The following is a 25,537-nucleotide window of genomic DNA, read 5'->3' as shown; positions in this document are numbered from 1 at the left end:
AAAAGCAAGCAATCAGTGATAAGGTGTAAGTAAGACAATATTTTCAGTCATTTTTTGCATTACCTGTTTGAGGAGACTCCACATATCTGTCCTCAAAGATGATAGGAAGGCTGTTCCAGTCTCCGTCGATGTCCAGGCACTCAACAGGTAAAGGAGGCATCTTGGTCAGGTAGTCTGAGCTCCGCACCTCTGCAGCTATCTGACCATGTCTGTTGATTCTGAATCAGCAGAGTAACATCAGAAATGCTACACTTCTCTCCATTCTTATAATTAATTCTACTTTTACCGAGAAGGGTGACACTTACAGTTCCTCTTGAAAAGTCAGCGATATCTCTTTGGGGTGTTCGGTGAAGAAGTACGCCTCCGAGAACCTCCTGACCTGGTGTTTCCAGACAACAGACAAAACAATTTTCACTTTGCTGCTGCCTCATCTTCAGTGCCATTACAGCATGAGATGACGAAAACAGAAACAGTGAGTCAACGCACAAAGAGAGATTCAGACGACTCCTTCCAGTCTGTGAAACAAGCTTGATCCAAAAAGCTTTCGTCTTTTCCAGCTCAAATTAGAAATGCATTGTCCTCGAAAGCCAGCCACTGTGACAGGCAAATCACCAGGAACACTATTTCTGGTGTATTTTTCACCCCACAATGATTACAGAATAAGTGTTAATTGAAATCCTAACTCCACTGGTGGGTGGAGGCATGACAGTATCCCCTCGGGGTAATCTAATACCAAAGCAAACATGTTCATTATTTTAATTTCTGAGACAAAACAGTGCCACATCAGAGAGGCTTGAGAGCTACTCTACTGTGAAGCACACGTTCGAATTAAACAGCCCAGTGATTAGATACAAATTGCATTGGAAATTATATTAGCTTGCTCAGCTGGGCTGGGTTTAAGCTACTGAGCTCTAGAATTACATCTCATCATATCAGAATCAGAATCAGAAATTCTTTATTGATCCCCGAGGGGGGAAATTGTACAAGTAAGAAAAAATAAGAATGACTGATTGTACGCATGCATTACTTATTCCCTTTGTAGCACTCACAGGCCACTCTGACTCTTCAGAGTTTGGTCAGTTTAAGTCAAACTTCTGACCTTTGACTCATATGATGTCTTTTTCCCTGTCCAACATGAAGGTTTCTGCCTAATCACAACTGGTTTAAATGTTATTTTTACTTTTAAATGTATGCCCAGAGAGATCATCTCAGTACGGAGCGAGAGGATTTCATTCAATAGCTTGTAAAACCTTTAAGAAAATTGGTCCCAACATGCCTCAAGGAGCTGCTTACAGAGCTAAAATGTCACCGGTTATGAAACCACTTTGATTGTTCTGTAGTATTTTTATTTTGGCGTGTGGGTGCTGAGGATGAAAATGGCTAAATTTAAACATATCAGCAGAAATTGTCGTCATTGCGCTCGAACGTAGGGACTATCTGTCTGGAACACGTGGTAAATGTGGAAGTATTGTGTAAGCGTGCCTTTCATGGAGCGTGACTCTCACCCTGAGCGTGTGGTGCTCCTGGGCCAGGTAGGAGAGGATGTGGGGGTTGAGCACAGCGGCCTCCAGGAAGCGGCTCCACAGAGCAGCCAGCTGGGAGCAGAGCTGGCTCATGTCCCTGCTGATCTGCTCCACTACCTTCTCGTGGCCTTCCTGCAGCTGATGGGGACAGAGAGGAGTCAGAAAAGAAAGAAAAAAAAGATATTCCTATAATATCTTTGTTTCCCAAAATACATTTTGCATAATTCTATGATAGGATAACATATTTATACCTACTGACAATGTAGTGTCTGCAGGCTGCCTGACTTTCATGTCTTTGGATTATTGTAAAAAAAAAACTAAAAAAAAAACCCTCATCAATCAAGCAGCACGTGCTGTTCTCTGTGTGACCGGCTGGGCCCTCGTACTAGTCCACACACACATTTCACAAGTCTTGTTTTAACACTTGACAGCCATGATTATTTATGTATGCCTCAATGATCCCCTTCATGAATTAAGAAATTGTTGTTGTTGTTGTAAGATTTTTAGTCACCAAAGATAATATATATCAGCCAGTCCCCTTGAACTAAGGGCTCATTAGCATTGCCTAAGCTAACCTCCACTGTCCTACAGTGCGAATACTTGCAGCATTCCTTTTTTCAAATAATCTGAATTCCTCTTGTGTTGGTTAGCATGCAAACCCCAAAAAATTACATACATACACATACATCGAGATGAATCCATTAGATTTGTCATTGTCTGTGCACAGATTTAACTGTGCACCAACTCGCAAACGGCTTTACATACATGGTACAGCAGACAGGCCAAAGATACTGTCTTTTCGTCTTCCAACTTTACAGTCGTAACAAATAACATCAAAATAAGAAAATGCAGTTACAGAGAAATCACAACAATGTGGGAGTAACAATACAATTAGAATCACAATCAGAACTAATACGTGGATGTAGTTTGGCGAATGAACATACCTGTAACTCTATTGTGAGCTGATTTAGAGTTTCTTCGACAGGCAGCACTTCTGCTGAATGAAAGAGACAGGGTAACTACACCGGTAATAACAGAAAGTCATTTATTTTGTTTTAGAAAATATTTTCAAAAACCAATTAGGGCCGAATTTAAGACCAATTTATAATCTTGAATAAAGACACAAATCTGCAGATGGTGACAAAATGAAATTAAATGGTCATAAATACTTTTGAGGCAAAAGTGTATTTTTACATTCTTGTATTGGCACATAAAGAACAAAGAAAATGGTTGTTAGATTATGAAAAAACATACATTTTAATTCTCAAAAGACCTTCAGTTTCAATCATTTATTTGAAGATTAATTTTATATTTCATTTTTTAGGACCAAAAATAAGTCTGAGCACAGAGCTTTGCATGAGGTCACCTGAGTCTAGTGGCGTCTGCTGGAGCTGTGGGACCTCCTTCATCAGTGCGGTGTAGTAGGTGTGCAGGCCTCTCTGCGCGACCAACAGGAGGCGACAGAGCCTCCGGTGCCACGTGTGAGCTCTCTGCAGGCAGTTTTCACTGGGCACATAAAAGCTTCCCTGCGGAGACGGAGGCACAGAGGAAATGTCAGCTGCTATGTAGGTCAGTAGCCTCCTCTCCGAAAACGGGCCCGCCTTAATAACGGACACGCACACGTGCTTGAACTTGCCTCTGCAGCAGTTGTAAAGGCTCACTGACCTTGTGCTGAAAGGAGCTTGTTTCTGATTAGAACGGAATCAAATAATTACTTGGAAGATCAAGTGCGACGTTAAAAACAAATGGCCCCTAAACACAGCTTGCTGTGAGCTGTAAAAGCAAATCAATACGGGTATGTGGCGTGAGGAGGATGTCACGCGTCCCTGTTAAGACCTTTAAAAGTTCACAAGCGTGGGACGTTGACCCACAATCCAAGGCGTTTGTCTGGGAGAAACAAGAAAGAGTGTGTGCATAATGGTGTGTATAATACTGCAAATCGAATTTGTCGAGCTAAAATCATACAATTAAACGTTCAGCAACACCAAGAGAGGTAGAAAGCTAAAGGAAGCCTGATCAGCTTGATGAGGAAGTAACTAAAAAATATCTCCTGTAGTTCAAGTACAATCTCCCCCTCCTTTTGAGTGTTAGCTAAATATGAGCTGTAGTAAGGACCTTCATCCCAGTAGATGGCTCTCTAACAATGCAGTAGAAATATGAACTGTATTTCACCATTGCAATTTACAGCATGTCTAACATGAGAGTAACAAACGGCCACAAATCACCAAAGCCTCGAATCACCTTTAAGCCTTTAATCACGTCTCTCATTTGTCTTCCTGAAGAGCTACTGGCCGTCCACCCAAACGACTATCATTGCACGCATCAGATGTCGCAACGCGGAGCCAGGGAGCCTTGAATGTGACCAGTGGCTGCCCTCGCCCGCTGGCCCCCCGACCTGAAACAGTCTGCTACCCGGCGAGTTCTCCTCGGGGCCGGGATGCTTCGGCAGCGCCAGTGGGGCTCTGAGCTTTGAAAGGCATGTCATGCCTAAGTATCTGGGGATGTACTGTAATTTGCCCCTAGCAAAGTAAAGTCCCCAGCCCTATCATCATACCTGTGTGCGCTCTGTAATTGCAGCGGCGCAGTATACCCCGAACCAGGAAGGAACATCTGTATGTTTACTTTCATAATTCTCTTTACCTTTATAGAGGCCTGCCTGGATCAGTCTGCGAGCGAAGGGCAGAGAAAAATAGCTATTTTTTCAGTATGAACTAGTCATTATCCTAAAACCATAGTTTCTCCCTGGGCTGACAATGCCTGGGATGTGCCCCAGTCCTGTTTGCTGTTGACTTTTGCAGTTCACCGTCGCAGGTAAGCGTCCAATCACCGCTGGCAGAGAAGAGCTTCTCAAAGGCTATATTTGACACGAGTTCTGAGTTGTTATCTTCAGAACCATCTTTTCCAACCATTTTTTTCCCCACCAAAAAGACCAAACATTGTCAGGTGTCTCACTTCAAACAGCATTTTTCCTCTCAAAATATCCTTTTATACCACAGAGGGAACTTTTCCTTCTTTTTGAGATGTAACAGCTGATATCAATGGAAAGCTACAACATGTGATTTCTTTTTTTCCTTTTTTTCCAGAAATAACAACGTAACACTTGGGAGGAAATGCTGTGGTGTTAAGGGGGAAAGTGCTGAAAATGTAGTGTAGCCGCAGGTGAAAAGCTCTAAATAAATAAAGGTGAAGGAGGAGGCGGCGTTCTGCGCAGATTTCACCTGCAGCTATGTGATACGTGGCGCTTGTGAGCAGATCTCATTACTGTGATCAAACGAAACCCCCCTGCTTGGCTAAACGCAGAGCTTATTAAAGTGCCCAGCCAGGGGTGGGAGTAAAAACCAGGAGGAGGAGGCGGGGAGGGGGGCAGCGCTCGTTAAGATTTACAGTGTAGCCTGTGACGTCCGCAGGGACCCGAGAGATGTATGTTATAAAAGGATGGGGGGAAAAGAATGGCACCAACGGTTTTACAGTTTTTCACAAGTTAGAATAATTGGCAAACACAATTAGATACGTCTATAGATGAGAGACGATTTTGATTAAAGATAATGGCTCCATCAAGATCTACACCTAAACTCGGTCTGCTACTACTGTAATATTGACTATTGCCAATAGTCCAAGTAAGAGTTTTCACATAGATCACAGCTGTGTCCCCATACTACATATGAACTCTGGGGGGCAAAATGAATTGTACTCAAAGAAGTCAGTATGCGTACTAAATCCACACTACATACTAATTCTATACAGTAGGTACTACACACTAATCATCACAGTACTGTTTTGGCAGTTTGTATACAAAAAAACATTCTTCACCATTTTATACTAATTATTATGAAATTATTGTGCAACTTTGGGTGTCAGTCAAGCCGTTACTGACTATTTCCTTGCTGCACTGCATTGTGGGAGAATAATGTACTTCGACCAAAATCACGCGCATGCATATTGTCTGGTTGGTGATTAAAGGGTAATAAAATAATCGAGTTCCTCTTTAATCATTATGATAACAGTAATTGGATGACCGTTTCTGTCATCATGCAATTGTGCAGCCTAACTGTACTGTGCATGGGCACAGAGGCATGAGAGGGAGGCGGCAATACCACACCATCATTTCCAGGAGGAGCTGCTATCACTTCCAGATGCTGAGCCCGGAGCCTGCGTGCCTGGGCAGGTGGGTTAATCAGATATTATGAAAAGCCACGGTGCAGCACAGTAATAATCTCTGTGCTGGCCACTGGTCTTTAAGCCTTAAGACTCTGCGGAGCCCCGACAAACGGCCGACTCTGAGGGACAGACAGATCCAGATCAGAGTGACTCTCAGCCCGCCCAGCTCTGGGGCTGAATCCTGTTGCTTCTGGATGACATGCGAAAACAAATCACGTCTAAATCCATCGGCCTCTGTCCCTAAACCGAGATCACGTTGACGTCATGGCTTGGCATTTAGCAGCTTGCAAAAAAAAAAAAAAGGAAAAAAAGGGAACAACCAGCTGAATGGGGACAACACCGGCTCATTCTGAGCTGTTTTCAGCTTTGTGAGACAAAAATGGGCTTTGACTGTCTGTTACTTTCCATCACTGAACTGCTAAAGGTTAACATACCTCAGACATGACAGGCTTGCAGTAGCCAGCTCCGAACACAAGGTTCTCTACGGACACGGCAGATGGGTCGCTCGCGCTCTCCGGCGAGCCCTTCCCCAGCCAGGTGCCCTTCCCTGTACGCGCAAAGCTGCGGAGGGAACAGGGAGGACACATGCAGGGACAAACACATGAGTGTGTGTGTGTGTGTGTGTGTGTGTGAAGGAAAGACAGATAAGCTGAGAGACGGGAGCTGCTACTATTCCAATCAGTCAAGTGCTGCAGTAATCTATGTAATGCATGGCTAAACTCCGAGTTTATGATGTTGACAGCTGAATTCATCAGATAAGTGTTTGGATAACTGTCCTTTCAAGCAGCTAACGAATACACTCTTGATTGTGACTGCCAAAACAAAAACAAGAAGGAAAAAGCTGTGCCAGCTTGAGTTCTTCTGTTCTAGATTCTTACAGATACAATTGCAATGTTAGTTTTCACTCTAGAACTCTACATCTTCCCAGTGCAGCCGGGTCTACGATTCAACACGTATTTCCAATTGACCGTCCGCTAAACCCCTCCCACGAACAGCAATTGCCCAATCATAGCTTAGCAACTGCAGCTAGGCATGGCAGAACCGTCAAGCTTTGGATTTCTTCGGGTTTAAGTGGCGTGCACGGGGCTGCAGTAAGAGCGGTACCCAGCATTTACAGAGTTGGGAAGGTGGTGTCGTGTTTTAGCCTTAAGAGCAAAAATGTAAGCACTGGGTTTAACAGTGTTCATCTGCTCTGATGTGTGCTGCAACTGTTGGCGTGTCTGGGCAGTTATTGTGACTGTTACAGGTTACAGGTGTGACACATTGGGGAAATTTGGAAATGTGTTAGCTAAGCAGCAGACAGGTTGTAATTATTTTGGAATGCTTTTGTAACCCTGGTTTAGAAAAGTGCTTCATAAATTACTTAAACTACTCACTGGGGATACTGACTTTTGCCTCGGCCACGCAGCTTTGGCCTCTGTCTGTTTGCGCGGTATGATGTATTGACCGTCCGTCATCAAGGGCATAGTTAAAACCCATTTCTCAAGATTCTCATTTTAAAATTAGTCAGCTAGAAACCAATGGAGCTAACGTCGGCTTAATTAGCTAGCTGACTGCAGTTAATAAAATCTGCCAGCCGTAGTTCAGCTGTCAAAATAGACGGCTACAAATGAGAAGCTGCTTTTGTCTACCTCCGTCTGAAATCGAGGTTTTTAAACATTTCTAGAGAAACTAAGGAGGGGGCGGGGTCATATCCCATCAAAAAGGTGCTCGTGCTTTGTGTGAATTCAAGGTCTGTCAAACGCAGACGTTCACAAAGGCCCTCTTGACTCTACCTGATCAGCGGCTGATGTAAGGCAACCAGTGAAGCGTGTATGGAGACAGAAATGACGGACAGGTGGAAGTAGTCGAACATGACGGGGACGTGGTGGTGGAGGCCTCTCCGCGGGTGGAAGTGGAGGCTGAGGGTCCGGCTGCTGATCAACGGGACAGTCCCTATCTCTGCCAGCCTGAGGGACGGAGGAAGAGGGAGAGAGACGTTACACTAACGGACAAATGACAGACACGTTTACATACTCTTAAAGGGGTCATCTGCAGAGTTCCTGTCTCTGGGATTCTCCCCGTCTTTTGTGCTTATTCCAGGTGAACAGTTAGTCTGACGATGGACAGGGACACATCAAGCAGCAAATTATAAGTTAGTAAAAAAGTAGCGATAGGTAAACACAAATAAAAGAATACAATAGATTAAAAAAACTGAAAATCTAGTATATTTAAATTAAACTCAACTTGTAGTACAGTGCTGATGCAAAACTACAGAGAGTGCAGATTAATTACATGCAAATGAAATGACTGTATCACACGTTCTTAACAGGAATCTCTGTATCTATTACATCTGACCCTGGAGAGTCTGTACCTGGGTACTAAAAGGAGCAGCTCTTTGTTTAAGGAGGTGGAGGCATCGCCGACAAATGTCTTTGCCTTTTTGCCAGACTCTTTAAAAGGTGTTGAGAATGCGGACTGCTGCTCACCAACCACCCAAGCATCATTATCGAGGACATGTTTATTGCCCTCGCAGCTATGAAAGAAAGGGTCGGAGGGAGGAAGAGTCTGCATCTTGACTGGAATGGCAATGGTGACCTAATAGATATTCTACAATCCTTCAGACTCTGAGTAAAAGCAGCCATTGTCCACGCTATGATATAGGGAGGGAGCTCCGTAATTCAGTCGCTATAATCACACAGGTACGACAAAGACGGAGAATTAACGGTTTAAACGCACAAACACAACGCTGACTTCTCTTCACTGATGTGCAGCCGCTGGTCGATACAAGATAAGTGCCCCAACAAAAAAAGGAGGCCTTTTTAACCACCCATTTCTTCTCCTATTGGTCCCAAGCAAACAGACAAATCACAGTAATCACGCATTGCTAGCACAAAAGTTGTGATCAGGTGCATCAAGACACGGCCATGAGCCAAAAAACATAGGAGCACTTATTCATGCCTAGTTTGCATTCTCATTCTCGCGTAAAAGCTGCACAAGGGGAAAGTATAGCATTCTCTCTCTCTCTCTCACACACACACACACACACACACACACACACATTTCCAGACTGCTCAAAACACTTACTGTTGCTCATTGTCAGTGAAATGAAGATCCAGCTTCAGCTGAAAGTCCACCTCACTCAAGGCTTCCTCCACCTGTAAAAAAACATTGGTACAGTAGCGTTGTTAACGCGTGAACATTACAGGAACAAGGTGGCATGGAGGGGGGGGGGGGGGGGGGGGGGGGTGGACAAAACAATGGAAACACCACATGGAAACGTACCTAAACTGTTCTGAATCAGTAATCAGTAAAAAGAGCAACATGGCGGATGTTTACAGTACATACAGGAGGGTGTAGACCAATACTGCTGTTTGACAGGCCATAATGTGACCGACCTTGTTTGCAATGCTGCCCTGTGAGGTCTATAAATCTGTCTTCCTGATGTGTTAATCGGATGTAGGTTGAGCAGAGCTGAATTACTCTCCTGTTCAAAGTGCCATAGAATACCACGGTTTATGGAAATAAGGAGCACTCATTCAAATTTGAAAAACAAAGTGAGGAAAAACAAAAGGTATGAGCAAACTACAAAGGCGGTGCCGAGAGTTGGGTCTTTTGAAGGCTGAGGTGCAGTGTTGCTTATTATGATAAAGGTTAGACGCAGCACTTCCTCTCTTTCTCTGTACATTCGTCCAAAACACACACACACACACACACTGCAGAGTAAACATACAAATCGTTGCAGTTCTGTCCGACTCTGACGCTCTGATTGATTAAGCATACATATGGGTGTACGCAGGGGAAACGAGGGGCTATTTTTCGCCTGTGCTATCTGTAGCTGTCAGCGGCAGATAACCTCCGGAAGGTTAATGAGCGGGGAGCCTTCGGGAGAGCTTACAGCTGAAATCTGATATGCCTTAAAGCTCCTCTGTCTCCACACCTCCACGTGCATCTACATTTAATGAAATCTTCTAAAATTAGGACCCATGCAGAGCATCCGCACTCTTGTCTGAAGCGGGGATCCTTCCCGCAGTAATCCGAGCATCTCTGCTGTGGACGCATGTCAGAGAGCAGCTGTGGTGCAGGGCGACGTCAACGCGTCAGCTATGGCTATCACATGGATGATTAGCTTCAAGCGGGGCCATCTTAACACCCCCCCCCCCCCCCCACGCACACACACACGTCCCAGCCTCGGGCCTGTCTCATCGCTGTCACCGCTGATCAATTTGAGCTCCGGTGGCTCCCAACAACAAAAACAGGCAGAGTGGATTTTTCGGGGTCGCGCCCACGGTGAAACCGTTAAGGACAGTACATCAATAACTGTCCGGCAGGTTTACACGCCTGATCATTTCAACTGAGCGCGGGCTGTCTGGGCCACGGGCAATTTACTTTTGTCTGCGAATTAAAGCACATGGATTCCAAGAGGCAAGTTGCTCAACTCAATAATCATCATACTGCTTCTGTAGCTAAACATGGTTATAAAGTAGTTTTGGTCATCAGGGGCCAGCCGTACCCCTTTTGGAGCCCCAGGCACTATTTTCCTTTGGGGACCCCAAACTCCAGCCAATCATTTCATCACATTTTCCAAACCACTGACGTGTCTGGCTAAAAAGAAAAAGAAAACTGCAACTGGGACCCCCCAGGGAAGGATGGGACCCTGGCCCTGCCAGCGGGTCCAATCATTACTAGCGACTTTAGACCTAGTGTGTCAATTGCTAACACTTCTTCCTGTCAAGATTCTCTGTAAGGTTGATGTAAAGAGCTCACTAACTGATCATCAATTAGCTTATGTCTATATTTGCTACAGCGTCTGTACTTTACTGAGTTAGATCACATAAACATATGACACACGTCAGATGCGTTTCGTAACTTTTTGGTATTACTGTGTCGGCTCTGTCCTGTTATCTGTACATTTTGTTGCGTCGATGATTTGTGCCACCCTTTTATGAAAAAAAAGAGGTGTCTTATTTGTTTCCAATACTTGCACTTGCTCGCTTTGAGAAACATAGTTACCAAGTAGCTGAAAAGCTTCTGAATGCATAACAACAGATTCAGCAAGCTTGCAACAGTGGAGGATTACTGAACAAATACTGCCCGCTGAGTCGTATTATTATTATTCCATTATTACATGACTTCTTCGTTCCGTAGTTATGTTGTATTTTTGGCTTAAAGTTCTGTGTTATGATAAGGGAGTACTGTTTGTGTCAGATGGCAGGAGTGGGGAGCAGAGACTTGTGTAGGAGGGAACAGTGGATGATAGAATGCATTAATTAATGGCCATTTAATTGAACTATTACGCAGCTGCTTTCACTGTAATTATCCGTCATGCATTTTACAGCCAGGCCACTGATAAAAGGCAAGCAGAATGGTGTTCCCTACTCTCTCTGTTTCTTCAACAGGAAGTGTGTGTGTGTGTGTGTGTGTGTGTGTGTGTGTGTGTGCAGAAATTGTCCCCGGCGTGACTCACCCTTTCTCCGTCCAAAAGCAGGTGGACTTTGAAGACCATACAGTCATTCACCGTAATCTCCTCATTTCTGTAAAGGATCTGAAATATCCGGCTGAACACGGCGCCGTCATAAACCCCCGCCGAGCTGAAGCTGCATTCTCCTGATGTGGGACACAACAACGTGCACAATACGCATCAGCCTGTTGCTACGTCACAACATGCGGAGCTTTTACAAAACAACACTAAACATGAGCGTTTCGTTGTTTAAAACATGGAGTTGTCCCAGGAATACACTGTTTTTAATCATTAGAAACAAAATGAGGCCTTTGATTTTTTGCAAATGCATCACCGGGTGTTTGCAGTATGCGCTCAGATGTACACAGATTTGAAAATGCGTAATGAGTCTTGAGAAAGCATGACCTGACATTTGCAAATGTTTACTGGGGTTGCTGAGGGATCAGCGTGTGTATATTCAGATTTGGAAACATATGCTAAGATCTGTGAATATGCGTCCAGATTTGAAAATGTGTATTAGTATTACAGAAGTAGTTCTTGTTTCTTGTCAACTCAATTATTTCCTTGTTGAAATATAAAACTGATATGCAGGACTTCAGGAACAATACGTCACAATCTATCAATAAAGCCGACAACGGTAGAGTTGGGGTTTGTGTTTGGTAATTTAGTCTTTCAAGCACAGGGAGAAATTGATAAATTTGATTTTATGCGCAAAAATGAGCGTATACACACACACATATACATATATATACACACATATATATGTGTGTGTGTGTATGCTCGTCAACATCTCCCACGTTCCAGCACTTTTGTGTGCAATGTGAGGGCTGCTTACTCTTTGCTACTGGCGGGGCTGCAGTCACAGAGGCCGAGCTGCTGTCCAGCTGCGAGCCGTGAGAGGTCTTTGAAATCCCCTGCTGAGGTTGTGCTCTTTTCTGTCTCATTCTTACTCTCCCTCTCTCCGCAGGCCTCCTCCAGATAATGCTGTCACTACTCGCAGCATCAAGCAGCCCCAGCCAGGATGACGGATGTGTGGTAGCACGACTGTTGTCAAAGACTTGGTGGATGTGTGACAGAGGCAGCGTAATCCCTCTGGGTATGTACTGTATATGTGGAAGGAGTCGTATCTCTGTGTCAGCACTGTCACCGCACAGTCAGACGACTGCGACTTTGATATTTTTGTTGTCTCCTTGTGTTTGTTTGGGTTTCCGCCCACTGTCTGAAGACATACAAGTCAAGTGGATTAGAGACTCTAAACCGCGCGCAGGAATTTACATAAATGATTCCTCCGTGTGTGTTCGACCCGTGAAGGATTCTTGATCCCCCCCCCCCAGGTGCTTCCATGTCCTCTGTCCTGCGCGTGGTCACCTTTCGGTGTGGCCAACGTCACTAAATCAATGAACTGTACCTGCTGCAGTTGCCCTTGCTGCTTTCACACACTCACACCCACTGCACTTCCTTTGAATGCCAGTTTATTTTACAGGATTGATTAAACGTTAGATTATGTACCAAGGGAGCAGAAGTGATAAGACCTTGATAAGAAAGCTGCTTTTGCTTAGATCTCTGCTTTGACATTGATAGCAAAGTGTTATGAAGAGTACGGTCGAGACCTGCTCTATGTGACAAAGTGCCCTGAGATAACCTCTGTTAAAATTGATTCAAATAGCACTTAATGCTGTTTGCAAACAAGTGCAAAAAGAAAGCAACACCCGTACACATGGAACGCTACCCAATACAACAGCCATACCAGACCAAGTAACGCTGTAGCAGCAAAATACCTGAGTGTATCGAATTGACCAAAGGTGTGTTTTCTTTGCCCATCAATTCTTTTCACATATCTCATTTCTTCTTTCGAATGTGACACAGGGTCAGTTTAAGGTCTATGGAAGCCCCTTTCTGCCAGGAAAAGAATAACAAATAATGAATTTGTAATAGCTGTCTGCTCAATCTTCATAATGCGACATAAACGTGATCCTGGTAATGATCCACAAATGATAATGAAAAATAAAAATACAACATATAAACCAGTGTAAAGGACAGACCTTCAGTGGAGGCCACTAACTGTTGTGGATTACAGATCTGGAAAGAAACGCTCATTCACTATTATGACTAGCATTAATACCATCGTCGGAATGACTCCTATATAATTCTATATGCCATCGTTTGGATAACCGAGAATCTTCACAGAAAGATTTCATATATATTTTTCTCAGCAGAAATGGTCTTCCATAAATGTCAAACAAAGCAACAGACAATTTGCTTCTACCGGATGCAGACACTAATAAAATATTTGCAATGTTTAACGTTATTTCCACGCTCTTCTTGTTGTTCTTGTTAGACATAAATGTGATTAGAATCCATTTTAGAGCTCCCATTCATGTTTACAGTGAGTTACACCAACAGAAATACATCAAATCCACCCAGTTCTGACATTTTGGTGTACTGCAGTTCTCACAGGTGTTGAGGAGTTATCACATACTGCACACTAAAACCTGCTGAAATGCCCCGAAGCTTTAGCCACAGTTATTCTGTGCTGGAAATAATCTCCTTACAGTCTCTGGTGCTCTACATCTGCTGTGTGTAATAGTGTGTGTGAGCTGGTTACTCCCTATGAGTAAAACACACAAAACTCTCTTCATGATATTAATATGAGAGAGTATCTTAGTCCGTGCACTAGAAAACACCATAAACAGCAATGCAATCCTCCCAGTTAACATCATGGCTTGAAAATCATCATGTTACTGTGCGTGAATCATAGTCATTAAATGCTTCAGTTGAGTGTGTGGCACGATCCTTCACACACAATTCATTTGTCTGAAGGGCACAGACAATTGAAATGTCAGGCCTACACTTTCACAGAGAACACAGTAAGGGATTATTTCCTGTGTCTTTATGATGTATGCATTTCCTCTCGCTGGACGGAGCGCTGTCTGGTGCATTTATGCTCAGGATTCATACATGACCTTGTGGAAGGAGCTGCAAAGGGGAGGAGCCCTCCAATTACAATATGGATATGATACTCACTGTAATGTACACTGCTGCAGTATGCTATTTCCTGCTAAAACATAGGATTGCAGATACAGGCCGCAGTGCTTTGGAGCAGCTTTGGAATGTGTAACTTTGTTGAAAGAGTTGACAACAGTGGAATATAGGATTGTAACATATGCATGGCACAGACTAAAGGAATACAGAAATAAATATTGAACATATGAATGTAGTGGAAGGTAAATCTAATTAAGCTACAATTTACCCAAGTTGACATGTGTGAATCTTTAAGGAATAGTTAAAAAAAGGTTTTCCGTTCAACATGGAAAAGCTTATTTGCCTTCTTTCCATGTGTGAGATTAGAAGATCAATATCAAGCTCATATTTGTGCATTAAGTACAGAGCTGGAGTCGGACGTGTTTAGATTAGTTTAGCATAAAGCAGGGGAAACAGCTAGCTTTGCTCTGTCAAATGTGAAAAATATGCCTCAAAAGCTGACTTATTTAAGATGTAGAAAACCACAAATTATCTTTTTTACATTTCTGTTTATGTACGGGTTCAAAAAAAAGGCATGCAATGTTTTAAATGGTCAGCTTTTCGGCATGTGTTGCCATCTAGAGTTGGAAGAAGCTTTTTTTTAATTTGCACAGAGCCAGGCTAGCCGTTTCCCCCTGCTTCCAGGCTTTACGCCAAGCTAGGCTAACCTCGTCCCGAGGCTCAAACCTAAACCAGCATTAACTGATTGTTTGGCAACTTGGGGGCAGCAGAAACAAGCTGCTAACACTCCATTGATATATTACTACCTTTTAGGTTAATATGGTGAGCTCTTTTGTAAACCAGTCCTGTTTACATTTCAGGCAGACACGGTGCAACATTATCATTCATTGGGAGTCGTGTTTCTGGCCACCTAATGAATGTAAGTCCTATATTTATTCTCTTATGAGGGACCTTAGGGCAGCTAAATGCTCCACTATGTCATGTAGTGTACAGTGTTGTTATTATTCTACCCTAAATTAACTACCCGATGCTTCTGAAAACAAAGCTGGTGAGACAGGCGAGAGTGAAGCAACACAAACAGTTGTGGGCCAGAAAATCATCATTTGCAGCATTTGTCACTACGAGTGAACCCTTTCATATGTAAGTATTCATGCGACCATTGGTACTATAACAATATTCATTATAACCACTGACATGTTATTTATATCGATCTTCTTAACTGACTCTTGCAAAGAAAGCAAATAAGTGTATTTCACAAAATAGTTATTACTTAAGGGGTATTTAGCTGAAGAGAATAAATGTATATTATATACCCTCATGCTGGATGTTTACTTGTGCTGCTGACCCATTCAAGGTCAGTTTCTTGACATCACTGGCAAGATAATTCTAAGGATGAGCTAAAATTACTAGTAAATCGACAGCGTATTGTTAACAGCAGCAGATTTGTCTGTATTTACACACACTGTATGTGTTTTAGCAAAGCCTCCTCCAGCTGGACTATGCTCTATCTTCTTTTCCTCACCTGACATCATGTAAAACTGCACCTCCAGGATTTAGCACCCTTAAAATAGACTATTGAGAGCAAGAATACTGAACTGCTATTTTTATCATTTCCATTGCAATCTATTAATATTTTGACTATTCAGGATTTCTCTCCATCCATGAACTAATGAGGTATAGGAGATTGTCTTCCCTGCTAGTATTCCTGTCACTGTGTTTCTGGAGAAAACACTCGAAATGAGATGAATCACTGTCATATCTCAGACTGAGACACATTGCCTTCACAATCAGCCACATCCTTGTCACCACACACACACACATTAGTTCTGCTATAGCTGTGAGAACATTTAAACTGACAAATTATCCCCCTGGTGCCTTTCACATTAACCATAGGAGCTACATGCCTAAAACCAAAGTCTGGATCTTAATATAACCTGAAACTGAGCCAGAAATCATATTCATGTACGTCCTCACAGTCCAAAATGTCCTAAAAGGACCAGTGGGTTGGTACAGTCAGGAATTGGTCCTCACAAGTACAGCTAGATCAGCCCACACACACACACACACACACACACACACACACACACACACACACACACACGGCGCTCCAGTCATGACAAGCTAAAAATAGCCGTTATTACTGCGAATCAGTATTGCCAGTGAAACGGCTCCCTGCATTGCCAGAGATCCAGATTTTAACACTTGGGTAGGCTCAGAAACACTGTGTCACAACCTATGAATACAAAAGAAGACAAGACATGTCTGACTGAGTTGGTTGCATATTTTATTGCTGGTTATTTACAGTATTTTAATTAATAAACAAAGCTTTGATAAAAAGTATTTCATTTTAAAAGTGAAAATGAGTCAAGCTTAAAAGTTCCAGCTACAAATTAATAAAGTTTTCTTTGAAGTAAGGCAATTAAAGATTAGCTGTTCGTTCTATTGTGCTCTATGTTGCACTGCTTTAAGCCTCTTTTATCATATTCAGTCTTAAATCCCTCATTATAAGACAACAGGAAAATACTCCTGCTGTAGCATTTGAATTCCAAGAGAGTTTTATTTGTTTCACAAAGTGCAAATGAGACAGCAAAGAAAAAAGGAAGATCACCCAATTTTTTTTTATCAAAAGTTGGGTTTAAGAAAACTGAAATTACATTTGGAGCAAGTTAAATCATCTTGTCTCTATTTGGTTTTGAAAGGTATTAGAGATGCAAGACTTTCTGCAGAGTGAGTCAGTCAGTCTTTAACCCAAAGACGGCCAAATGTCCTAAATCAATGAGACAAGGCAGAGCCATAAAATCCCCAGACACCTCCCTCATTCTCTCTGATGCAGGAACTCTGATGGCTGGGACACACCAATATGACCACTTATTGTACTTACTATTTTTAGTCTCTGGCTTTTATCCACAATTAAAATGAAAGATTCTAATGCATTCTGATGTAAGTCCACTACACCTCAATTAGCAGATGGTGAAATATATGGTTGTTTCATTTTTCCTCTGGCATCTGTGGATTTCTTTATTTTAAGAAAGGCTCTATTCGTGTGTGTAATTGAAGGTCTTTTGAATCCACAGATGTCAGAAGCCAAGACACGAGGGAGTGAATCTGTTCCCTCATGTCGACTACAATCCAGAGAAGATTGTAGAAAACGTTCATATTACACATCCACATGATGCTGTAAAACTATGCTCACTAGTTCCAGGAGAGGCACAGAATTAGAGCTCTCCCTGCACACTACCATGTACTTTAACACAAAACACTGAAAGATTACTGTTTTTCACACACACTTCAAAGACAAACATGAACAACACAATGTGAGTAATTCCATTCCCTGTGTCAAGTGAGATTTTCTCACACTCAGTCCACTTTGGACATAACCCACTGTGAATGAAACGCAAAGTGATCTAAAGCATAGGATCAAGCTAATATCATTATTTGTCAATATTTGAGGCCCATGGTGACATTTAATTAAAATTCAACTGTTGGCCAGTCGGTGTTATAACAGTACAGATGGAAAGTCATTATTTGATTTATATTACTGAGTGACACTAAAGTGATAATAGAGGGTGTCTTTAATGTGGACGAATGATGTTTTATACACAAGTATGCAGGATTTATGACTATATCTGGTTGTGTATTTTATTGTACTTTCCTGGTTTCAAATGACATCAAATATTACCACCTTGGAATATTCTCTGGAAAACACAATAATGACTACACAGTGACGCAAAATTACTACAAAGAGACGCAAAACGACCACAATGAGACACGAAATGACCTAAAGGAGACTGTGCATTGTCTCATAATCCACTCACGACTGAATTAGGCCTGTTAAGTCATGGCCTGTAAAACCTAAAATCCTCAGTCTCCACACATGCTTCAAAACAGTTGGCGTTTGCTGAACAAATGTCCATCAGCGAAAAACACATTACGATTGCCACGAACCAATATAGCAAACTGGGAGCTCATCTGCAGACGAGAACGAGGATAGTGTTGTCAGACAGGTCAAGTCTGTGTGATGTCTAAAAATATTATGTGTGAGTGTGTGTGTGTGTGAGGACGTAAACATCACTTCCCCTTACCTGTATTGTCTTGTGTTGTCGCTATCAACCTGTGGGGCACTCGAGGTGAGACCTTCAAACCTGCTCGTACCTGGTAGAACCTGAGGGAGAGGATACAAACATACTGCAATAAATAAATGGACATACTGTCACGTCCAAATGGCCTGGCGGTGCCAAGAAAATGAATAATGTGAAGAGTAAAAAGCACATGCTGGTGTTCGCCATTCTGTCTCGCTTAATACCAAAGCAGAAGAAAGCTTGAATACAGTTCTCTATACTCGCAGATATTTTATATTTCACTGTGGACATTTTCACTAGAATAATTCCCGCTGTATTTAAAATCCTAAGGGTCAGACCCCTTACTTGGGAAAAACTAGTAAAACTGGTATTTCTTCAATACAGGGAGACTTTACAGTTATGAAATTAGCAATTTCAGGAAAAATACAACAGCTTGAATTTAGAGCAGACGTTAGCTCGGTACTTGCTAGCTACCTTGCTAGTGACACAAAACACAAACCAATTTTCAAATGTTAAAAATGTAAACCTGTATGAAAATATAAAAAGACATCCATCAAGGGCTACTTCTTTCAGGTATTTTTTTTCCTTGCTAAATGTTTGAAGCTTCCTGTTTCAAAACAGGAGAACAAATGACGTGTTCGTGGACCGGGAGAGACCAGGACAAACACACTACTTAACCTAAAATGATCCCCGCATGAAGTATTCTGGGTACTTGTTGACATGACCTCGGTCACATTTGTGGCTGTGGTGTTGCCTGTTTGCCACCCTTAGTGTGACCTTACTTCAAATAGATCCTTGTGGTAACATGGTCTAGGTGGAATACAGGACGCTCTGTTTTAGCATCGACAAAGACAGGTTTTATGTAAAAAAAAATCTTGACAACTACACCCGTTAAGTTTCACAAGTGCTCTTCATGACATGGATGAGAAGTTAACAATGTCATGTTCAACAAAATTTGGCCATGAATTGTACAAATGTAGTTTAATTATTAAAGAACAATGGGCTAATGGCTATTAATAATGAAGGAGACATCATAATGCACCTCGAGTCAAAGGCTGTAAAGTATACTGTACGTGGTATCAGATGAGCTCTGGCGCTGGAATTCTACAGCTCTGGCAAACATTTAAGGAAAGATGAAAATGTATTGATCCCAGTTGGGAAATCAGGTTATTACATATCAGCACAGGGCCATAAAACGGAGAACCGAATAGAGCGGTCCGACTGACTGAAACAAGGCTTATTTACGTGACATTCCGGCCTGGAACCAGCTATGGAAAACATGTCTTTGAAAAGGTCACTTTGACAGTTCAAGTCAACGCAGCTTTGTGTAAAAGCACATCTCAGCTCTCCGGGGAACCGCTGGCAATCTGAGAGACCAGAGCCTGGCTGTGGACACAGTCATCACATCAGTGTGTTGGCGACAGCTCTCCTAAAGGTGGAGGCTTAACAGAGAGGAGCACAGGAAAGGTTTTGAAGGTTGATATATAAATAAGGGATGTTTATGGAGTGAAATAGGTCAACTCAGTGGCAAGTGAAACTAATCCACCACCTCTCACAGCAGAGATTTGTAGACTTATGTGCTCAATGTTTAATTTTCAAACGACTTCATTATTTACTTAGACTACTTGGTGTAAGCGGCCAGAAGGAGTACACTAGAACTTATCAGTAGTGGCATTGCAGCTGGGTTTGTAATTTGAGTATCGGACGCAATCTAAGACTTGCCTCCATTAGTGAAAAAGTGTCGTGTTTATCGATATCACCTTCTTTACAAATCAAATGTAGATTTAATCAGTATTTGTAATGTAATCAGTGTACAGCTGGGCCCTTCAAAGTGTACAGCTGTGTGGCCCCCCCCCCCCCCCCAATCTGGCACAGCGCTTTGTATTGAATTCGGCAATTAGACTGCTGCGTGGCGAGATGCATAGGTCCTGGCAACTAAACTGTTCTTATTCCACAGTGCTTCGTATTTGCATTGGGATCCAATTCTTTTGTTTGCGTTCACGCCAGATCTCTGCAGCTATGTGAAGCAACGTGGCAACCGGTAAAAAACAAACATATTAGTGCACTCACACAGCTGAAGGGATTACCATGATGAAGCTTCAGCCCATCCCATTTAGAGAGGGGAAATCGTTTTGATAAAGCTGGCGTTTCAGCGAGCCGAAGGCCAGCCAGATGAGAGGTCTTAATCTTCCTGCAGACGCGTCATTGGATAAACATGGCCCTTTTTTATGTCAGGGAATATCATGACACACTCCACTGGAACAGTAACAAATCTGATTTTAGCTCTTTTTATTTACATTCTTCTTCTTTTTTTATAAAGCCTAATATATTTACACTTGCTGTTGCTGTGCTGTAATGTATACGTTTGTATGTTGTGTTACCATCCTCAGGTCAGCGCTGCCCTACAAAAGCAAAGTAGAAGCAGAAATGCCTCCATTTTGGGGCTGATTCATTTCGGGCAATTTTGCCTTTTAGGGCAGGGTCATCTGTTGTCTGAATGTTGATGAAAGTAAACCGCCATTGCATTGGACCACATGATGCCCTGACATACATCTTCAGGGGATTATGGGTACTTGCTCAGACATGTCTGACAACATCCAGCTCAGACGGAAGTTGTTCAACTTTTTTTCTTTCTTTCTTTCTTGGACGGCGTGAGTCAGTTTTACAGTGTTATCTTTGGTCAGCAGAATGATAAAGGGGCGGACAGGTACATCGCTTTAATTCACCTGATCAATTAAATTGTCCTGTGATTATTCCAAGATGAGTCATATCTCCATTACTGTTCAGCCATCTTTTTCTACATTGCATGTACGGGTATCAAGCTTTAACAATGTTTTCATTGGTTGGAGGGATGATGTATTTTACACATAGTCAAAGCAACGTGTCTTTTACTTGCAATTGTATTGTAATGCTTATATTGAAGTGCTGAATTCAAGAAATCATGTTGTGGTGCCTTCCAGCCAAGGCTGAGGGAGCCAAAGTAACTGTCTGATTTTTTCATACAAAATACGTATAGTCCGTTTCAGTTTGAAACCATTGTTCTACTACTTACGTTGTGTATCTTACAAATTTAAGCTTTGAATTCAATTAATATTCATTTTTAGGACAGTATACAAATGTTCTGTGAGTTTGCTGAGTTGCCAGTTGTGAAGGCAGGTAATATAATCAGAATCAGAAATACTTTATTGATCCCCGGGGGGAAATTGTACAATAAACAAATATCATGACCCTGGAAGTGTGATTTCTGTGGAGATGAATTGCTTACCCCCTTTGAAAGAGATCCACATTGTGAAACTTGTGCAGCTCTACAGAAAACTCCAGTGTTCCCTGTACTTCAGACATGATATAATCCCGCTCATCACCTGTCGAAAGAGAAGACGCCCCAGTAAATACGACATAGCAGACAAATAAGCAAAAATAAGACAGAATCCACAGGGACGGATGTGAAAGTGATGACATTTCTAAAACTAGCGCACACTGTTATTTCCACTGTTTGCTGAGCTGATATGACTCATGCAGTCCAGCATGCGGAGCGGACTGTATAAGACCAAGACATCTTGGTCTGAATATAGTTATCACCATCGCTGTTCACCACCCCGTCTACTTGTTCCAGAGTAAAGGCCCTAATGTGTGCAGCCGCTCTCTGTGTTGTACTGTATAGCTCTGCTGCGTTAATATATTGCCCTTTAATTGAATATCGGATACCTGCAAAACTGGCAATTCCGTGCTATCTTCTTTGTACATTTCAATTCTATTATGTTTTTAATGTTTTTATTTAATAGCCTTATTTATCCAAAAGCCTCTTCAGTGTTTCAGGGTAATGAGGGGCATCCTTCCACCTGTTACTGTATTTTACTACTTGTATTCAACACTGTTGAATTTAACCAAAAACGTCTTTTGTGATCAGCTTGGGTCACACAACACTGAAGCCACTTGTTGGAAATTCACTGTTGCACAGGTGCCTACATCTAAACAGGCAATGACAAACTTCACTGCCGGAAAATGTACACATTCAGCGACGACTCTTTTCTTTTGGGCCTAAGAGACAGGAATACAGGCCCGCGTAAACATGGTCATTGTCTCAGCTCATTGAGACTCAATGTGCCTAAATGCATCAGACCATTTAGACAATGGATTTCTCTAAATGAACCTGTGATCAACATATCCCGGGCTTGCTGGAGCTTAATTCACACCCCTATGAGGAGTGTTTTCCATTAGCAGCAATTAAAGCTCAGTGTTTCCCCCAGCACTTCCAAACATGAACCATCTCATTTTACTTTCAATCCACAATGTCTGAAACCATTCGGGGGAAAAACTTAAACTCTGAAGCGTTTAGAGAAAGTGCTGTGGAAGCTGGGGGGGTAAAAAAAGCAGATGAAACACTGACAGTGTTTACAGTAAAGTGTATCAAATAACCTCTCATTGAATGCTTTGAAACCTAATCCTCGCGTGTGTGTGTGTGTGTGTGTGGGGTATTGTGGTTAGTGTTCCTGTAAGTGTCATCACAGAAACAGAGTCATTGCTGTGAAACACCTTACAGAAGTGCAACTTCACTTGTGCATTACGACCAGTCCTCGGCTTGGCTGCCTTAAAAGCATAATACTGTTTCAGTCCACTTTCTGTGTGCAGTGAAGATTTATCTCGACGGGCTGGTTTTATTGCACCAGAGCTTTGACACGGGGGTATTGTGAGAGGTTAATTCGCTGCTGCTACAATGCAAAAGTTCCTACTAATCACAGTTAACGCCAGCTAGCAGATACCCGGTGAATACCACCAGTCTTCCTACCATGGCCTGGAAAACGCTTACAACCTCAAATGTTTTGTGAATTTATTAGCAACTGACCGTTCGCTAAGCCCTGCGCCATTAGTTAGCCTACTGTTAATGCCTGTCAAGCTATCCGTTCTCGCACATGTGCAGTTTGTTATTAAGGTGGCAGCCTTTCCATTTAAATTCAGAGTAATCTCTCAAACAAGGGTCCTTAATTTCAGACAGAGGTAGACAAAAGCAGGCCTCTCATTTCAGCTGGCTTCATGTGCTATAATACTGTGGCTGAAGCTACATGCCCTAGACAAAAAGTCAGCATCCTCACCACCTCATGATCCATTTAGCACAGCAACAGCATTGTTCTTGTATTGCAGTGTAAAGCTAGCTGGTCCTATTAGTACAGCAAGGAAAGCTGTAAGAGCAGACTCTTGTTTCGTTCCAATGTGCTTGGCTTACAACTTCTCTTTTAACATTGAAAGATGAAAGTCTAACCGACGTGTTTGGCAAACTCAATGCTTTCTCGGGTAACGTTGCTGAAGTTGCAATAATAAAAAGGTGACAGTGTCCAGTGTTAAAGCACATGAACATAAAGGCAAGCAGTACAGCCGAACAGTCCTGTAACCTTCTCTACTGTGGTACATTAGCCAGACACTGCTGCAAATGGCCTGAAGAGGCTCGAGATGACACTGAACTCTTTTGCCTCTTCTTGCTGACTCTGCATGTCGTGTCACACTGACACACACTTTGCCACACTTGCAGCTCCATAAGAGTGAAGCTTTGTGTGTGTGTGTGTGTGTGTGTGTGTGTGTGTTTGTGTCGGGGTGACCACAGATGACGGCGGTCATCATAATGCCATGAGCCAATTATAGGTTGTTTGATGTGAGAGAAGCGAGACACTGGAGTGTGTGCAGCTTGTGATTTCTTCGGCGTTGTTTAAGCTAGCCGAAGCTGCTTCGTCGCATCCCTAATTCAATCCAACGTCCTAGTTATCTGTTAACTGCTGTCTCAAGAGATTCAAAAAAGAAGCAGCTCACTTCTCCAGGAAAAGTGTTGGCTAGGCAGTAAGGAGGCGAATGAACACTGTGCTTGATTAAATGGAGGCCCACAGCCCAGGGGTTTGGGACTTAATACGCTTTCTTTCCCACCAAAACAGTCTCTACCTACAGTGTGTGTCCGGAGCACAGAGACTCTGCATGCACTGATTATCAGCCTCTCCTGAAAATTCATCAATAAGTTAATCAAATCAGCGAGGCACAGACCACAACACCCACGCTGACAGCTTCAAAGGCATACAGCTGTCATTCATCGAAGTGGGATACTTTGTGTTCCCTTTCATGACGATGACAATGATGATGATGATGATGATGATGAAACAACTGCAGCATAAGCCTCTAAAGGTCAACGTGGGGTTACTCCTATTTTCATATTGTCATCAAATCCCATGAAAAGGCCAAAACTGACAATGCAGGACGTTTGTTCGACTTCTAAGGCCTGTCTGTGGCACTCAGCCCTGAGCTAATTCTTGCCTATTGAAGATGTACAGTAATATTTTAAAAACAAATCCCAAATGTCTTGGGGTTTTTAAAAGGCTTAGGGCTACATACTCGTTAGTGGGATAAATTCGTTGTTGGTTTTGGTCTTTCCATTGGAGATGTTGACAGAAAAAGAAAATGATCAAATATTGGCAGCCTTATCCTGGCATCTTCCAGATAAAGCCTGTCTTTAGGCTGATTCCAGTCGGCCTACTTTTAGACTATTCCAACCAGGATCCAGTATTCCCCCACCACAATTTTACAGGGGCTTTGAAACAGAATTTAGACCTTCATGTCATAAAGGGATAACACTTTACACTACATGTCTGCAATTTCCTTCTGAGGAAAGGTTCTGAGTCGGAGTTGTCAGAGTAGTCAGTTGTGTTGTTGAAATTGCTGATTTCCTTGAAATTCCTGCTCCATTTATATAAATCTTGCAGAAAATAGAATTGAACAGTTAAGAATGCAAATGATTAGAGACTTTTAGAGACTTTCTTTTTTCTGTTTCCTTTAAGTTATAAACTTTAAGCTATTCATTAAATCAAAACCCAATTTTGATAATATTTAAGGTTGATTTCTTTCTTTTTTTTTGCAATAGCCTTTCAATGCATTCTGTAATACTTTTCTATAGTAGTTTTCATTGTTAATGGTAGAGTCCGCCATTTCCCGCCCTGGATTCAAATTGCCTACTTATGCTACAACTACAACGTGAGTTTGTTTGGCTGCACTGTAAAAGGCCCCCTGTTGTTATGGAACCTGTGGTATTAAGGTAAAAAAGTTCAACTCCTGGCTGCCCTTAAGCTGCCCTGTTGGTGTCAGCTCATTTGGGAATGCTGCCTGACATCTTCAATCTCAATTCGGGGATGATGAAGAGGCAACATAGTGACTGAATGTGGAATGAGCACATTTTGCAGGCTACGTGTCAGTGTATTACAGAGAGCCATTGTGTGCCGCGACTGGAAGCTGCTGTATGTGTGCACAGCTCAAAGGGCCGGAAATTAATCTCAGGCATTATTCCATTCATTAACATCCAACTCCCTCTGCAGAACACAGTAACA

General features: G+C 42.4%; 1 protein-coding gene across 1 annotated transcript in view; it reads right to left on the bottom strand.

Moving 5' to 3' along the window:
* The window catches only part of fam135b (family with sequence similarity 135 member B), a 28,904-nt gene extending 7,365 nt beyond the window's left edge, over positions 1–21,539 (bottom strand). The window contains exons 1-11 of the mRNA XM_070921649.1: positions 21,448–21,539; positions 18,186–18,265; positions 11,128–11,267; positions 8,748–8,818; positions 7,457–7,630; positions 6,116–6,242; positions 2,890–3,049; positions 2,468–2,517; positions 1,506–1,661; positions 306–379; positions 64–218 (exon numbers count right to left, since the gene is read on the bottom strand). Of these exons, the coding sequence (XP_070777750.1) occupies positions 64–218; positions 306–379; positions 1,506–1,661; positions 2,468–2,517; positions 2,890–3,049; positions 6,116–6,242; positions 7,457–7,630; positions 8,748–8,818; positions 11,128–11,267; positions 18,186–18,265; positions 21,448–21,524 (1,264 nt within the window). The 5' untranslated portion in view covers positions 21,525–21,539. The remainder of the gene's footprint in view (positions 1–63; positions 219–305; positions 380–1,505; positions 1,662–2,467; positions 2,518–2,889; positions 3,050–6,115; positions 6,243–7,456; positions 7,631–8,747; positions 8,819–11,127; positions 11,268–18,185; positions 18,266–21,447) is intronic.
* Positions 21,540–25,537: the final 3,998 nt, after the last annotated feature.

This window comes from Enoplosus armatus, chromosome 16, assembly GCF_043641665.1.
Source record: "Enoplosus armatus isolate fEnoArm2 chromosome 16, fEnoArm2.hap1, whole genome shotgun sequence".
In the NCBI taxonomy this organism is placed as follows: domain Eukaryota; kingdom Metazoa; phylum Chordata; class Actinopteri; order Centrarchiformes; family Enoplosidae; genus Enoplosus; species Enoplosus armatus.
Note: the sequence above shows the minus strand (reverse complement) of the source record. Positions and strands in the feature narration are given on the sequence as shown.